Consider the following 18,346-nt stretch of genomic DNA (forward strand, 5'->3'; position numbering starts at 1 on the left):
GCATTCAGAAAATTTTGCTACAAATATTGCTATTGTTAAAGATGGTTTGATTTAGGAGAGTTTTGCTCCCATCACATACTAATTGGAAGAAAAGTCACATTTTTTTTCCTGTAGAATGGCAATCTGTGAAATTATGCCTTCCCATTTTCCCTATGAGAACCCACAATTGCTCAGGCATCAAAGGTAAGGGCCTTTTCCTCTAGTCCTACCTTCCAGAGTGTTAACAAGTATCTGCTATCAAGCAAGCCTGCAATAGTGTGGAAGGCTTCATCTCCTAAATGCACTCACTAATCTCTCTCAGTTCGGTCACAAGAATTGCAGCCTTAAATAAGGTCACTTAAATATGAGCCAACTAAATGGCAGATCCCAAACCCAGCAAGAAATTACAAAGAAAGGAAAGTTTCACTTTCTGTTAAATGATGTCAACAGAGTCTATCCCCAGATCAATAAAGGACAGTCCCGGTATCCCAAAGGCATCAGGTTTTAAACCATTTGAGTCATTTGTCAACTTAGATCTCGGGAACTAAAATATCTTGGCAACTTTTCAAAAACCCAAACGATGATAGACAAATAGTCTCACCCATAAACAGATCCAAGTGTGTTCATTATTCTCCATTTGCCCAACCCCTAATCCATTTTCCACTCCTCTCTGCCCCATCCTGGACCTCAGGAGCCCAACACTGCAGACTGTGGCACCCAGGCTCCCTTACCACCTAACTCCCAGGTGGGTTTAGCAGTGCAAGGGACTGGAGCCTGTCTTCCCTGCTCCTTCCCAGCATCAGCATCCGGACTTAGATCGGAACTGTGTCCCTCCAGATTACAGCTCCCACGGGGTGGCTCCTCCTGCCTGGCTCCACTGGGTTCTCATAACCCTATTTCCAACCCTTTCTCCTTCAGGCCTAGAGAGAGGAATAGCAGAGATAACACATCCAGATATTGTGAAACATCTGAAGCTCCAAAGAGGACCAAGAAAGGAGAGAGAAGACTGAAGACAGCTGCTAGAGCTTTTGAAACTCTTGGAAACACTGCTTTCAATGTGAAGCACAAACCTACATGGTAGAAAGAACATATTCACAGCAACGTAAGATACAACTTCTAACATGAAAAGGGAGGCTATAAAGTTAAGGTAGAAACATTTGTTACAGATTTCGGTTGACATAAGTGTACACAAAAAGCCTAAACCGCTATTCTGAAAGTTTCTATCTTGACATTAATCTGAAGCCATTGAGCTTTGCACATAATTCCTATGTAGAAAGGGTATCAAACTGTCTTCAAATTGGAGCTCTGCCAAAGCGCAATAAAAAAACTGCTTCAAAAATTCCATAGATGTCTTTGACACACAACTGTAAGGAATCTGTGTTAAACTGCCAACCACTTAAGAGGATTTTATATATAAACCCTTCTTAAATGGTTGGCAGCATAGATAGTTAGAAAGTTAATCTCTTTACTTAAAATAACTTTTCAAAACAAACATCAAAGATGCAAAGCTACATTTTTATGGAGGTTGGCAAAGCAGGACTGGCGAGAGGGCAGGGCAGGGCAGGCTGAAGCACCATCCCGCCATGTCCAAGGCGAGCAGAACCTCAGGAGAGTTTGAAGGAAACTTTGGCAGGGGCTAAGTAATGCAAGAGCCCACTGCTTCTCCTACAGAGATGTGAACTTGGATGACAGAAGACAGGGTATGTGAGTGTCTCTCAGGGATAAGTCAGTGGAGTGTGTAAGTGGCAGCCAAGGTGATATGGTGCCGTGAACTCTCTCCAATGGTTCTGGGAAGTCCAAGGGAGTCATGGTCTATGAAGAATTAGTGTCCCTAACAAGAAGGGCTTCCATGGAGGAAATATGGACCATAGACAAGTGTGGAGAAAAGGACATTTCCAGATGCACATAAACTGAGCAAAGATCATTCCTAGAGAAACCATTTAGGACTTTTTCTTTAATGTATTTAGTACACTGTCAAGACCTAAAACTGAATTCTTCCAGAGATTTTTATTACTTATAATTTCTATTATCATTTACTTGAAAAGGGGATTTGGGAAGACTCCTCAAAGGCCTGTATAAACCATATCCTCATCACTACATACATCCTCCTTGTCAGATCCCTACAGAGGGTTCCCAGGGAGAACCTCAAATCCCCACTGGGGATCTCTCTCAAGTGAGTCACTAGAGGATGAATACACAGGCCCCTTTTCATGGTATGGGTTATACCACTAATCACTACAGCACAAATCAAAACTTTATCATAGTCTACTGAACTTTATATCACTGGAATCCTTTTTCTTTGCAAATGTCTACTAGAAGAGTCAAGTGACAAGGTGGAAGGAAGAAAAAAGTAGCTGAACTGGGAGTAACCCCAGATAAGACACAGGCATAATGTGAACCTCCTAAATGCAAAGGAGCAACCAAATGATGAATACCATTCCTTGACTCAGTGTACTAAAATCTCATGGAAACAGACAACAAGGTGAACGTAAACTTGGTTAAATAGAATTTGGGACTAATTCCAGGCCTCCTTGAAAAAAAACCAGGAAGAATGGTCTATAAAATGTGAGGGAAACAATAACCAAAACCAGTCATTTTAAAGAGAGTAAAGAGCTGTAAAACACAATTACACCATCACAGTTAAGCAGAGAAAATACAGGATAAGTGGCTACTGCCAATTTACGGATGTGCTCACAGTTCTAAAAAGTACCAGGTCTTGAGCTTTCAAAATTCCAATGGATTAAGAACAATTGTTCTACATGGAGAGAAAATTGGGGGAAAATGGAAGAAAATTTATATTCAAAAAGGTTCATATTAAGAATTATTGTTTTATATTTCTCTTAAAGATTGGCGCCTGAGCTAACAACTGTTGCCAATCTTCTTTTTTTTTCTGCTTTTTCTCCCCAAATGCCCCCAGTACTTAGTTGTATACTTAGTTGTGGGTCCTTCTAGTTGTGGCATGTGGGACACCATCTCAGCATGGCCTGATGAGCAGTGCCATGTCCCGCCTGTCCGTGCCCAGGATCCGAATCAGCAAAACCCTGGAGCGCGTGAACTTAACCACTCGGCCACAGGGCCGGCCCCTCTATTTCTCTTCTTAATAGTAGATGAGAGAAACTATTTCCTATCTCCTATAGTCTAAGCAACGCCAGATGACAAGACCAGCTTCTTGGTAGAGGGAGGAAGACAGAGAAACCATGACAAGCACACTGACCCCCTGTAAATGCAACCAAGAGAATCAGGGAACGTCAGTTCTGGAGAGAGAACCTGATTGCACAGTCCAATCCCTTGTGAGTTTTTTCCCTCAGGAAACAGAGTTTTTTTTTAAGATTATGCTGAAAAGCTATATTTTAAAAGGCACTAATTTTAATCGCTATCTACCAAACTGACTACTATTTCCCTATTCTTATTCTTATGGAAAAAAACTTTCTTAACTCAATAGTTAAAAGACAAGAGCAATAAAAACACAAGACCCTTCTATACAGCCAGACTTACCTGGTTCAGTTGCAAAGATTGCCCTACGTGCCTTCCCACCCACCTGTGTTTGGCATCCTCTTCTCCCTCCAGAAATCCCCTTGCCCTCATCCACCCTTCTTCCTCCAGGCATCACCCCTGGGTGCCATTTACACAAAATCTTCTAGCTCATGAGGCTAGAAACCCCCTTAGTTGCTAACCCATGCTACCTTTCCCAAGGAATGCATAGGTTTCCATAATGTACTTGTTAAAGAGAAGAAAGTCTTTAAGACCCACACAGCTCTTTAATTGCGGTTCTGAATCATGTAATAAGCATAAGGAAGATATTTTTGAATAAAGAGGGCTTTCCTTCTTTTCTCTAATTGTATCATTTAAGCAGCCACCTCCTCCACCTACTTGTAAGACCAACACTGCATCTGTATTTCCTTAAAAGGCAATATTTACCTATTAGACAAAGTGCTGCTTTCCACGTGGTAAGGTTTTCTTTTCGCTGACCTTGAAGGGGAACGATCCAAAAGTCTCTGGGTTTGAAATGTAGGGTGATTCAAACACTGTTCTGTCAAGTATCTGTCAGCTGGGTCCAACTTCAGTAAATTCTTGGGAAATAAAATTAGGATTGGAAAGAACATTACAAAGTTAAATTTAAATTGTAATAAAAACCTTATTTCTTTTTCTTATAAAAGAAATGCATGGTCATTGCAGAATATCTAGCAAACACAGTTTAGTCCAAAACATTTTTTTAAAAGGGCCATCTAAATCACCCGTAGTCTTCCCATTGTTGTCCTCTAGGGATAGGACCTCTCAGCCCTTTTTCGATTATCATACACATATATTTTCTTTTACAAAATCTGGTTTTTATTATACACACGACTTTTGTACTTTTCGTCTACTAATCAAAACATTTTTTACAACATAAACATTTTAAATATATTTTTAAATAAGTATGCATTCACATGAAAGAATATACATTCTTCATCTTTCTCTTGTCCCCCCTCTCTGGAGGCAGCCCACGTTACCAGTTTCTTGTGCCTCCTTTCACAGATACTTTATACACATTTTTATCTGCTTTTATTTTACCCAAACAGTAGCGTGCACACAATGGCCTGCACTTAGCTTTCTTTCCACTGGTCATGGATCATAAGAGATCATTCCATATCAGTAAAGAGCTTCAACTCTATGTCTGTACCTTAGGCTGTTTTTAGCAATTCCCTAATGATAAACGTTTCAGTTGTTTCCCTTCTTTTATTATTATGAACAATGCTGCAACAAATAACTTTACAACACGTTTTTAAATGATCATGTAGAAGTTTGTGGTGTGAATATACCATGGTTTATTTAACCAGTTTCCTACTGTTGGACATTTAGATGGCTGCCACTTTTCACTATTATAATTAATGCTGTGATGAACACCTAAAACATCTGCATACATCCATGGTCCCTTTTATAAGATAAACTCCTAGAGATGGAACTGGTAGGCATGCAAACTTTTAAGGATTATTTTCTATGTGTCGCCAAATTACCCCCTAGGAACATTGTCTCAAATGAGACTCCCTTCAGCACTTGAGAGTCTGCCAATTTTCTGGCACCTTCATCAACAATAGGCATTATTGTACTTTTCAGTATTTATAAATTATTTAAAAAATGGTATCTCACAGCTGTTTTAATTCACATCTTTTATTACTAGTGAGGTTGAATATTTTTTGTTTATTGGTTACTTATATTCCTTCTTATTTTTCTGTTTGTGTATCTGTTCTAATTTATTTCTAAATGTTGTTTATTCATTAAGGTACTAATCCTTTTATGCTGCACATATTAGATTTTTTACAACTAAAATGTTTTCTTCTAATATTATTTATCTAAGTAATTGGACAAGATTTTAAAAGGTGAATCATTATTAAAATTAATTGTTATTGAAAAATTAAGCAAATATATAAAGAAACATAACCTAACACAATGCAATAGACCACACTGAAATTTGCTTTTTGAGTGATGGACATTCTCCCTCAGAGAAAGGAAGAAGGGTGAAATTCCAGCATTCCCAAATCCATCTCTAGCTCACTTTCATTGGTTTTGCCCACAGTTAATCTCTTTGTGATCCACTGTTGAACACTAAGAGCACACCTAGATTTGTTACCAATACCACCTTCAACCTAGCGCCACAGAAAATCTGAATTCTGATCCTATCATATACTGAAACATTCACTTGGAGTCAAAAGATTCCAGTAACCCAAGCCACTGCTTATATGCAAGTGGATTTACATTTGTGTTGACTCAGACACCTCTAAAATTATCCCAATTCTTTCTTCTTAGAAAATAAAAACTGTAGAGATATATAAAATGGTTTTGGTCTCACTGGCTGTTAAAACAGTTAACATCAAAATGGTTTTACTATATAATACTAGTTAAAAACAAAGGAAAGTCAGCCCCTGAGTAGTATTTTAAATTAGTAGTACATAAGACCTTTCAGAAGCCAAATATCTACTAGCTTTAAAGAGCTATTTTAAGATGTTACTGCACATACAAAGAACTATTTTTATGTTTATGAATACAGCTGTTAATTTTCAAATTACTTGGAAAGATGAAGTCATTATGAGGAAAGTACAAAACTTACTGAGTAAAGAGTTTCAAAATTCAGTATGCGGGGGGAAAAACAACATTATTATCGTTTTTTTTTTTTCCTACCCAAACAGAGCCCATATAATTATTGTAACTGTTCTTTATTAGGGACTTGGATTAATTCTGGCAACTTGTATCCCCACCAAAATGACTGATATGTATAAACAGATGCAGGATGAGATGGCCATTTCAGGCACTTATATATGGACAAAATTATCAAATCTGCTTTAGGGAATGGCATAGAGAATATATTTCATCATGATAGGATAAATGGTGTTATTTATTTTTCAAATTCATTCTCAAAAATAGCTAAAAGACAAAAGGAATAATTCTATTTATATAAGATTCAATGATAACAAGGCAATATTAATCTTTGGTGATAGAAGTCAGAATTGTGGTTTCCAGGAGTGGGGAGTGGCAGGGGTGTACAGCTTGGGATGGGGTCATGAGGAGACTTCTGGTGTGCTAATAAGTGTCTATATCTCAATCTGGTGGGGTTACAAAGATATGTTTACATTATAAAAATTAACTGAGATGTACACATAATTTGTATGAATATACATTTCAATGAGAACATTTATTTAACGTCAAAGAAATTTAAGGGTAAATATATTAAAGGAATAGGAATTAGACTGTATAACTTCCAAAATGGTATAAATGCAGAAAGATTCAGATTATCTTTGTACCTTTATCTGTGCTAGATTTTACCAGGTACCACACTGACATTTGCTAATTATATTTGGTAATAATTTAACAAAAAAAGTTCAATTATTTTTAACCAAAAAAAGATAAAAGGCAGGAAACATGAAATTGTATTTAATTCAGTTCTTCTACTTTATTCTATTTACATTTTAAAAGTTACCAAATAATTAAGGCCCTGATAAATAAATATTGATTGCATGAAAGAACATATTGACAAAACCCAACTGATTTAAAAGATAATTTATGCCTAATTAACCTGAAAGAGCCTTGAGGGTTCTTTTTTTAATAGCATCTCTCAATCTGTGTTCAGAAGAATGCTAGTGCTGTAGAGTTTTATAAAATAAAAAAAAAGTATTCAGTATTTAATTAAATTTGGGAAATGTTGAATGAGACAAAAATGCTTCTTTACTGCAGGATTTCTGAAAGCCTTTAGAGCTTAATGAATATCGTGAATCTCTACGAGAGGTTATATGGTATGTGGCCTTTCCCAAAGCTGTGCCTCCCTCCCCCACCTCTGCCCCCACACCTATTTACACAGTGTTCCTTGGAACACAGATTAACACAGTTTAAAGCACAGCAAAGTTCTGAGAGTGCTGCTCGGCAATTTCCAACTGTGCTAAGTATGCCTTTAAAGGCTCTGTGCACAGTGTAGCGTTTCTGATTTTGATGGCTGGCTGATTGGGCAGAAAATAAAATCGATCTATTAACAAGCGGGTTCTGAAGGTCCACTATCAAACAACCAGCACTTGCTGATGCATGGCTGGCGGCCATGAAAGCTGGAGAAACATGAGAGAATAGTTCTCATTCAAGGGGCCGACGGTACACTGCGAAAGAAAAACTTGAAGAGAAAATGGTGAGCATGTTTTCGTAGTCCAGAGCAGGAAGATGCGGACGGGGGCACTAGCAGGAAGAGGAGCGCACAGGCATGCTAGTGGCAGTGCTCCTGCTGTGTCAAAAGAGCCAGAAAGAGCCCATCTGTCTTGGAGAGAAGCAGCCAAGTCAGAAAAAGAGCAGAATTAGGTTCACTGATAAAAATAATCTTATGGGAAGCCTTAAATAAGAAATGTTAGAATCTCTTCTTTCAACATTCATCTTCAGATTTGTTTTAAAACTTTATGCCTGAGCAGCTCTTCAGGGGTGAATAAATTTTTTTATTATTTAGTTATTTATATTTAGATTGCTATTCTGTCCATTTTAAGAATATAATTTAGATATCTCACAGTCTTATGTAGATGGAATGTTACAATATCAGATACTGTGGCAATTTTAAATAAATTACATACCTTTTAACATGACATAGTCCCCCATTATTCACCATTATACATATATTAGCAAAATATTTCATTCATAAAAGCAGGCTATGGTCACATGTAGACACAAGAGAACCCACAAACCAAAAGACATTTTATACAGACAACATCAACTTATCCCACCTTCATTAAGTCAAGTAAAACGCTATTTAAAATTCCAAGGTATCTTCTCTCCAATGACTGAGGATGGTTAACAGCTGGAAACTGCAAGAACAACATGACAGAAATGTCAGCACACGGGGAAGGGTGTTTGTGTGCATGTGCTGTGAGTGTAGAAGATGGTAGCTGAGGACTGGAAGTTATTGCCCTAGTACCAATCCAAGTCAAATTTATTCCATATGTATATTACTTTTGGTGTCTATCTATTTGAGTTATAGATTGATAGGACTGCATATTAAATAACAGGAAAACTCACATGTGAAAGATGATGCTTAAATCTAGTCAGACAATACTGAATGAAGCATATAAAACAAACCAAAATATAAAAATTTGAAACTCCATTTACACAGTTTACACAGCATTATCTACCTATATAGACAATCCAGTTATAATACAGTTTATACAGAATTTGTCTGCTCATATAGATAATTCTTAAGCCTTTTTCACAATAACATTACCATTTACTTCTGAAAATTAGAGAAGTGAAAAAAAAAAAAAAGGCAGAGAGGGCAGTACTTGAAAGGCCACTGAAGTAGAAATAGTGAATTCAGGCACGTTCTATTATTGCTTTTAATATACTCTTTTAATGACCTGTTTTCAGCTGCTTCCTTTATGTAAGTTGGAACAGAAGGCAAACAGGCTCCCAAATTAACAAAGGCATTTTTAAATAAAATGAAGGGAAGAGGTCAGGTTTATTTAGAAACTCTATTCTTCCCTCTGCCAATTCACATTTCATAATATCTAAGTGCACAGTAAAGTGTTAGAGTCCAGGGCCATGCACTCCCTCCCAACGGGAGGGCTGCTTTGCTTTAAATATATATTTCCTTTATACCAACGTGACAGCATTTCGAAGTACTGAAATCCTTGAAGATGCTAAATAAGTGGATGGGGGGACTACCTATGGAGGAAAATTCAAACAAGGTATCTGAAGAGTGATTATGACATCATCCCCACACTGTGCCAGGTATGGCAGGAGATACAGAATATGGGTAAGACCTAAAGCTCATAGTTAAGCAATCCACAGTGTGACTGGGAAAGCAATCAGTACTAAACTGTGCAGCTGTAAATTCTAATCAAAGCTCAGAGAAAGGAGAGACCACGGTAGCTTGCAGCTGTAGAAGAAAGAATCTATAGATAATATTCGAACTAGTTTTTAAAAGCTAAGAAAAACATGAGGACAGAGAAAAGTAGGACAGCATCTTCTAGATAGAGGAAGCAGAAGGAATAAAATGAACTTAACACAGACACACAGGCAATAATCTAAAACTGATTTCTGAGGGAAGTGATGCTATGTGAGGCATTTTAGCAATTATTCTTCTTCTTATTTTAGAGATGAGGAAGGTGATGATCAGAAAGTTCAAATAACTGGTTCAAGGCAAGTTACATAATCAAAAAGCAGTAGAACTAGTATTTGCACCCAGGTCTGTGATCTAAAGCCACACTCTTTCTAAACCCAGGTGCCTCTCCTAAGGGAGGTAGAGAGGTGCCTTTGGAGATTGTTGGAGCATTAGATATCAGCCCAAAGAGAGAGACACCTGTCATGCTGTGATAAAGAACTCTATACCAGCACATTTTAATTAATATTATGCTTATGAGGTCTATCTTATGCTACCAGATATCCCCTCCTTTTTATTTTTTCAGAAGTAACATTTCATTGATAAAAAAAATTAATGCTGAAAGTCAGAAGGTATTAGAAATAGTATGATAAAAAATGACCAAGCAAACTCCTAACTTAAAAAAATTAATTTGTGTGCTTTTGAATGAAAGTCACCATTCTAATATGAGATCATTCAACAAGTAACCAAAACTCAAGCACAGAAGTTTAAAGTATATCCTAATCACTAGTTTGTTTGTTTGTTTCCTTTCTTTCTTTCCTAATCACTTGGCCAATACAATACAATGAGGGTGCCTCTTCACCCCAGCACTCACTGTGTATCAGCACTGGTCTGGGGCATTTTATGTATATTAAAACATTTAATCGACACAACAACCCCATCAGGTAGAATCTGTTATCATCATTTAACACAGGAAGAAACAGAGGCACAAGAAACTTGCCCTAGGTCATTCAAGTAGTAAATATGGAGCCAGGCTTTGAACCCCAGCAGTTCAACCCCAGAGTCTATGCCCTATACTCTGGGACAGCATTTGTTACTTTTTCAAAACGATGCATACCATTAGAGCAGCATCTTGTTGATTTTCCAATCTCTACACAACTGAATCAAAATGCAAGTAGCACTGGACTGGTTACCGGTGAGCCCGCGTCTCACAGCAGTTGCACTTCACACCCCCCATATGCTTAGCTATCCGTCACAGACATTCTCGAGTAAAATGATAAAAAAGGACGTTTCCCTCAGCTATGTTGTTAAACCTCCAAAAAGATTAAACTAATTTAGTTAAGACACCACAAACACTTTCAGACTAAAATGTAAAAATATTAAGGTTTATAAAAATCAAGGTGTCATGGAAGCAGCAGTTTCTCTGAAGGGTATCTCCAAGCAGCAGCACCGTGTGCTGTCTAGCACTTTACACATAACACTGTTGAGTGAGGAGGGCTGTGAACAAACAGGACCAGAGACGAATGAGGACAAGGCAGCCTTCGTGCGGCCTATCTAGTCCAAATGCTGCTCATTCTTCAATATCCATTTCAAATCTCGAATTCTCCAAAAATCTTTCTCTAGTGAATCCAGCCAACTATGATTTCTAACCTTCCAGAATGGTTAACTCTCTCTTGGTCTCAGTCATATTGAGATGTATTAGAAAACAGTACAGTGTAGGAAAAAATGCAGTACTTTATTATGTGCCACACTTTCTTATAAACTGTACTGTTTTCTAATTATCTCATGCACAAAAGTCTCAATTCTTCAGCTAGTTCATAAGTTCTTCAGTTATTATGGCAGATCTGTTTACACTCTCTTCAGAGAATCCAGCCTAGAGCCTCTTTAACCAGGCAAAGAACAAGGCAGCCAGCAGACCAAACTTGATGTTCCAGGTCAAATAGTCAATCATTCAACACTATTCAACCTAACAAGCACTGTTCCAGGTGTGCTAATATAACGGCGAACACGATCTTCATTTCTTCAAGGAATTCGCTAGTCCAGTGAGGATACATACTTGCAAACAGCTATTTAAAAGAGACTACAGTGAGAGCTACAAAAGAGGTATGACCAGAGTGTTATCCAAGCACAGAAGAGGCAGTCACCCATCCCCCCTGGAGAAGTCTAGAAGGGCTTCGAGAAGGGCAGACTTTTGACCTGAGCCTGGGGGAGGGAGGAGGAAGAGCTTTCCAGGAAGTGGGGTGAGTATTGGGAGAATTATAGAAATAAAAACGCAACATGGTGGAAGCAACATGTCAAGGAAATGGGATGAAGTTCGACGTGGCTGCAGAGTAGGGGGCAGGGGGTGGGAATGGGTGGGAGAAAAGGCTGGAGGACTAGGAGCAAGGAGTTTTTAATACTATCCTAAGGAGTTTCAACTTAGCAATCCTGGAGAGGTTTTCAACACAAAGGAGATCGAACTAAATGTGCAGTTTGTGGAAAAATCATTCTAAAAGCAATGTGAATAGACTGAAGTGAAGAGAGCAAGTTGGAGAGATTGGTTTGGCAGCGGTTATCAACAGTTCAGGTAAAAGGTGATAAGAGTGAAAGAAGCGGGGCTGGCCCGGTGGCGCAGCGGTTAAGTGCGCACATTCTGCTTTGGCGGCCTGGGGTTCCCCGGTTCAGATCCTGGGTGTGGACATGGCACCGCTTGGCACACCATGCTGTGGCAGGCGTCCCACATATAAAGTAGAGGAAGATGGGCACAGATGTTAGCTCAGGGCCAGTCTTCCTCAGCAAAAAGAGGAGGATTGGCAGCAGTTAGCTCAGGGCTAATCTTCCTCAAAAAAATAAATAAATAAAGAGTGAAAGAAGCATTAGAGACGGAGAAGGGAAATATGGTTGCGCTTGAGTGGTAACAATACAGATTGGTTCAAGTGATTATTCAAATATTCATTGAGTCTCTACTAGACATGCTGGGCTCTGTGTCAGATGCTGGAAATACAGTGAGAAAATAGATGATTTCTAACAGTTAATAATTAACAAGTAAATAAACAATCACATACTATGATAAGTGCTATGATGGAAAAAAGAAGAGTGCTATAAGAGAGACCAAGAAGGAGGTGCAGGCAGTACGTTGGGGGGTCAGAAAGAGGGGGCATTCTTGGAGCTGAGATTTACAAAATGAGATGGGGCCACACAAGGGAAGTGCCTTCCTGGGAGAGGGAGCCACAAGTCCCAAATTCATGAAGCTGGAAAAACCTTGGAATGTTTATGGAAATCAAAGAAAAAGAAAGGCAAGTGTGGTGAGAATTTAGAGCAAGAGGGGAATGGAGAGGAGTATGAACTGAGGTGAGGGAGCTAGAGGGCCCAGAACAGGGAAGGTCTGATGGGAAGGAGTTTGGATGTAGTCTCAGTAAAACAGGAATTCATTAATTATGACTAACTTCATTTCTGAATAGAATTGATTTTCCTTTCTGCTGGACTGAGGGCAAGTCCTATTTAGTGTCCTATTTGCAGCAACTAGTATGACAGATGCTCAATAACTGCTGAACCATTTGCACCCTAATTAATGGTCATAATTTGGCTAATTTTTGGCTTACAAAGGCAAAATTAAAGGAGAAAAGAGAAACTTGCCTGAGATAACTCAGAGAGATTTGGAAGAGAGAGAAAGCAGGAAGGAGATGAAAGAGAAACTGTTTGCACTTCTGTTCATTCATTTCTTCCAGACTCACTGAGCCGAGCAGGTACTGTGTTAGGCACTCACGTGTGAGGAGGGGTGCTCATCAAAGTGAAATGAACTGAGGTCCAGCAAGTCAAAAACATAACAAAGTGCTTTGCAAACGTCAAGGAAACATGGTTGGAGAATTACGCATTTAAGAGAAAGAAAGGAAGTGGTGGTGAGCTTATTTTACAGTTCCCACAATGGCCACCAATTGGCATGTTGGCCCAAACAGGGTAGTTGAAAACTAAAAAAGTAGCTTTTAGGGTAGATGGAAGAGAGAAGCAGCCGATAACTGGCCACTCCAATAAGGTGCCTCTGCAAGTTGGTTGTCCCTCATTTGGGAAAGGTTTATACTTTAAGAGCCTTTTTAGCATATTCTCAAAAAATAAGTTTTGTACAAAGTTAGCAAGTCTAGGAAACGCTGCCCAAGACAATACATTAGTTTGAAAAGAAGATTTGATGTTTCACTGTCAATGGACAAGAAATACCTGCTAGAACAGCACCTTTAAATCTGCGAATGCAAGTACTCAGTCTTCCTCAAACCACTACGAATACGTTTGTTCAAACAAGCAGCAGCTGTTTACACATTTTTCTATCTTTTGTGGATGCTTAATATTTTGGATAAAGAAACATTCAGAGATGACCAAAGTTTAGAATATAATAATACATATGCCAGAAAAGATTTTGAAAAATTGGAACTTAAAAATTAGGAAAAACATTAGCAGCTCTCATTTTCAAATTCAGACCACTTTATAAAATTCACAAATACGATTCAAAATATAATACGATTCAAAAATAAAATATTCTAACAGGGATGGTAAACAGTGTAATGGAAAAGGGAATAGTATTTGATGGATAGCTTAGCATTCCATTGTGCAATGAACAATAATTTAAATACTGCTGTATTGATTCCATTTGGGGTTTTAGCAAAGCCTCTTACCCGGAGCCCATGGAAGCGAGGATTACTGTAGAAGAGTTTCATCTGCTCAGATGGAAGTGGTCCTAGCACCTTCTGAATAGTAAAAAGTTGGTCAATTTCGCTTTCTCCAGGAAACAAAGGCTGTCCATCACTAAGCTCCCCAAGAATACAGCCCACCGACCACATATCCACAGACTTTCCATAGGGAGCCCTGAAAAGCAAGGGGAGAGATTTTCTTGGCAACTAAAGAAATATGTTTTAAAAATTTCCAAATTATTTTGATCAGGTTCATGATTTAAAGCATACTTGTGTATTTAAGGAATTAAAAAGTGTCATGTGGACAAAAGTGAAGTTGCAAAAAAAAGGAATTATGGATATCCAAGTAAAAATTCAGAACACAAGTGAATAAATCTATGCTAATAAACCCATCAGTTTAGTAACAATTTAGTGAGTATACACTGATTTGAAAACTAGTCACATGCAGGCATATTTTGAACATGAATGGCTTAATAAACCCTAATACAGCACAAATATCTGATGAGTTAACACCTCACTTGGGGAATGAAATGCTCCCAGGAAATGTATTTCTAGGTAATTATCCTTTAAGCTCTCTAAATGTCAACAAGTTACATCTTATCCATTTTTGAGTTCAGTCTATTAAAATGTACTACTGACTTATGTGTCTTCTTAAACAAACACTGAATATTATTTAACCTCTAATTGCATAGAGTCACAATTTGTAATAGCTAAGATTGTGCTAAAAACTCTATTGGATTATTTACCTGAATCTATTTGTACCCTATGTATGTGGGGCTTTACAACAGCTATTTCCCTCTAAGCATTTTTCCACTTACTTAGGGGTTTATAGCTCTCTTCTAGGATCTGAGTTTACCAGAGGGCTTTAGGAATCTTACTGTCATTAATAAATGTAGGCTATGCACAAAAACCTAGGTATCCCCCCAAAAGCTTTATATGTATACCCCAATGTCTATAGCCTTAAGTCAAATTATGCATGGCAGACTAAGAAACCATATTTTCTTTAGTTTCAAACACAATCAAAGCTTTAAGAAGGAAAAGCCAAAAATAAAATACTTGAAAAAAACATGGGATGAAATTCTAGAATGCCATAATGATATAGTAGTAATATAAAACTTTTAATAAGTACTGTAAAGCACTATTAATACAGAATATATTTCTAGGATAATAAATCATTGTAACAACAAATCAGTATTTTATTTATCTCATTTTCTTCCCACAAAAACCTAAGAATCATATTAGGAAACTTCATTTAGATTTTGTTGGTAGCTTGTGGAGGAGGGAAGGATACTGATCTTTCTTCCATACAAGTATGCGAGTGAGAAAAGTGCCAGATGGAAAAACCAATGGAAAATCTCCACATACCCACTGTGAGCTATTTTTTCTTTTGTCCACTGATGTGAATAATTTATGCAGCTGGAACTATTTTGAATGTCAAGGACAAAGTCTTGAGAATGTACAAAAATGTAAATTTTTAATGTTAATCAAATAACTGATTTCAATGGGATTTTTACACAAATAATATGGTTCTTCAACCAGTACTTGACAACCGTTTAACTGGCAATATTCAATTTGGCTCAAATTAGTTGGAGTCCCCATCTACTTTGGTTGCTCCCACATATCTCTAAACATAACCTCAGTTTTCCGATAGGTATTATTAGGCAGCAAATACTCTCTGAAGTTTCACAATAAAGTTATTCTCAGAATTAATTCCCTGGGGCCATCTTATAGACAAAACCATATTACAACAAGTCTTTCTACCATACTTGAATCCTTGGATGGGGTTCTAAGAATCATCTACTTCATACCCATCTCTTCTTTGGCAAATTCTGTCCAGTAAACTCAAATTCCAATCCCTCCCAAAAGAAAATGGACTATGCATCACAGTGAGTCTAAACAGAGGTACACAGAAGAAGAAACACAGACAGACACAAAAGAAAATCAATCCTAAGTCCAAGTTTAAAAATGAGCATAGAAATTCTAAAATCTATCCGCACAAAGGGAAATAACAATGTGACTAACCACGATTTGTTTCCCAGGATAAAGTGCAAGCTTTTGATCTCAAAAAATAATAAAGCTTTCAATAACTGACACCAATAATTCTTATAGACTCTAGGTTAGCAATGAATCAAGGATTACCGCCAAATGGTTGGTGGACACTGGGAAATCAATTGCTAACATCCAAATAAACCCTCAGTAAGTAACTTAAACATACAGACATCACGATTTTCAGAAGAAATACAGAAGTTGATATTTCTATTATATAAAAAGTATCTTTTAAAAATCAAATTTCTCATGTCCCCCAGATACATGTATGGCACACTGAAGAAAAGAGATGAAACCTACAATTTGTGCACTGGTCATCATTACTACAATAATTTATCTAATTTTATTTGTAGAGTGTGCCTTCTTTCTCCATTCTTAGATGGTCCCAAAGAAGGAAATACAAACTAGGGAAAATAAGAAAATACTACAACTAGGGTAGGTAGAGAATTATTAATGAAACTATGTGATGGAAATCAAGATTATAAGCTCCTTCTTAGGATCTAAAGTTAAAATGTATTAAAAAGAAGAACCTTATCAGAAGACTCTTTTCTGGTATTGACAGATGAATGAAACAGCATTGAAAGTAGAAGGATAGGCACAAAGTGGATGGACATGGAGGTGTTGGTGAGAAAAATATCAATGCAGTGCTAGTTTGAATGGCCATTTATCATCAAAGAGAATTTACACTGTTCAGAAGAAGAATGGTAATTGGTTCAATATTTACACCGTGTGTCTAGCAAAGTGGCTGAACATAAGAGATACTCTATAAGTAATTGTTGAATGAAAGAACGAACAAACGAACAGATAAGCCATAACGTCAAATTCTGTGGACATCCACATTCTTAATGCGGAAGATTATTAGCAAAGATGGCAGCAATAATTCACCCCATTTCTGTACACCTGCCACTCCACCCATCAAGAGGTCTAATTTATTTCTCTGTCCCTTAGCCCTGAGATCAGGGGTTAGCCAAATTACACACTTTGGCCAATGATGCAAAAGTCAGGCAAACAGAGGCTTGAAAACCACCTTTGCTTTGGGGTTTGCCCTCTTGCTCAGGGAATTCGTCTGCTATCGCATGAAGAAACTCGGACTAACCTACTGGAGGATGAGGCCCCATAGAACAGAGATGATCTGTCCCAGCTGAGATTCCCTAAACCACCTGGCCTCCAGATGACCTGCTAACTGACTGTAGCTACAGGAGTGACTGCGAGCGAGACCAGCAGAAGAATCATCCAGCTGAACTCAAATTGCTGACTCCCTCAAACTGCTGGCACCCAAAATCATGGCAAATAAAATGGTGCTTGTTTTATGCCATTAAGTCTTTAGGTACTTTATTACACTACAATAGGTAACTGGCATTTAATGAACTGAAGTTATCATCTTCCATAGATGATCCCAAAGGTAATGATACAGGATCAGCTGGTGTCTAGATGTCATTCTATTTAGGGAAGACAACTTACCCAAGTAAGAGTTCTGGGGACCGATACCATCTGGTGGCCACATATTCTGTATAATTAGCATTATTGCCTTCTGATAGATTCCGAGCAAAACCTGAAAGATAGCAAAGTGCAAAGGTGTAATTTTGAAAAAGAAATAATTTCATGTTGGCAAAATATTTCAGTGTTAATAATATCTTAAAGCAGTATCAAAAGAACATAATGACTGGTACTGAATGGGCTGTTATTTACTGAATGTGTCCTTGTTACTTAAAAAAGCTAGTCCATTGTTCATACACCAACTAAAATATACAATGTATTCACTACAAAACCAGTCTCTCCTCCAGGCTAAAGAAATTCATGTTTTCAAAGTCATCGCATGTTTTTATAAGCATTCAGAGCATACCCAATAAATGTAAATCTTAGGAACAAAATGAAATTTCCACAAGAGCCAGAAGTCAAAACCAAACTAGCATGGCACAGTCAGTCATTACGTCTGCTATGTGAGACTTACATAGTATTTGTGTATCTATTGTTGCTGATCAGTAAGTAAACAACTAATGGTTGGCAATGATGGAAACAAAGCAGGCCAAAATTATTTTCATCTCCTAATGTGACTGAGAAGCGTATTAAGGAATCCTAATTACCTTATAGACTCTTATCATTACTCCCCACCCAACCCTTTCAAAAGGTTTTGGGGCCACAAAATAAACCAGCAGGTAAGTTAATTACCCATCTCACTCACCAAAAGCAATATGGGTTCATTGTGAATAGTTATAGAGAACCAGAACATTAAAATTAGGGGTAAAAACTAAAGTGTATGTCAGTTTTAAAAAGCAGAAAACAGTGTTTCTTAAAATGGAAGAGTAAAAAACAAAAACAATCACAGCAAAAAACAAAACCCCTAAAT

At 37.7% G+C, this 18,346-nt stretch overlaps 1 protein-coding gene across 7 annotated transcripts in view; it reads right to left on the reverse strand.

The window, feature by feature from the left end:
* The window catches only part of CDKL5 (cyclin dependent kinase like 5), a 178,711-nt gene that overhangs the window by 24,050 nt on the left and 136,315 nt on the right, over positions 1–18,346 (reverse strand). For all 7 annotated transcript variants that reach the window (XR_006890306.1, XM_046673367.1, XM_046673366.1 and 4 more), the window contains 4 exons: positions 17,461–17,551; positions 13,939–14,128; positions 8,205–8,285; positions 3,898–4,049 (listed from right to left, as the gene is read on the reverse strand). Coding sequence is in view for 6 of the 7 variants with exons in the window: in XM_046673367.1 (XP_046529323.1) it covers positions 3,898–4,049; positions 8,205–8,285; positions 13,939–14,128; positions 17,461–17,551 (514 nt within the window). In the remaining variant the exon portion in view is untranslated. The remainder of the gene's footprint in view (positions 1–3,897; positions 4,050–8,204; positions 8,286–13,938; positions 14,129–17,460; positions 17,552–18,346) is intronic.

This window comes from Equus quagga, chromosome 10 (genome assembly GCF_021613505.1).
Source record: "Equus quagga isolate Etosha38 chromosome 10, UCLA_HA_Equagga_1.0, whole genome shotgun sequence".
Classification (NCBI taxonomy): domain Eukaryota; kingdom Metazoa; phylum Chordata; class Mammalia; order Perissodactyla; family Equidae; genus Equus; species Equus quagga.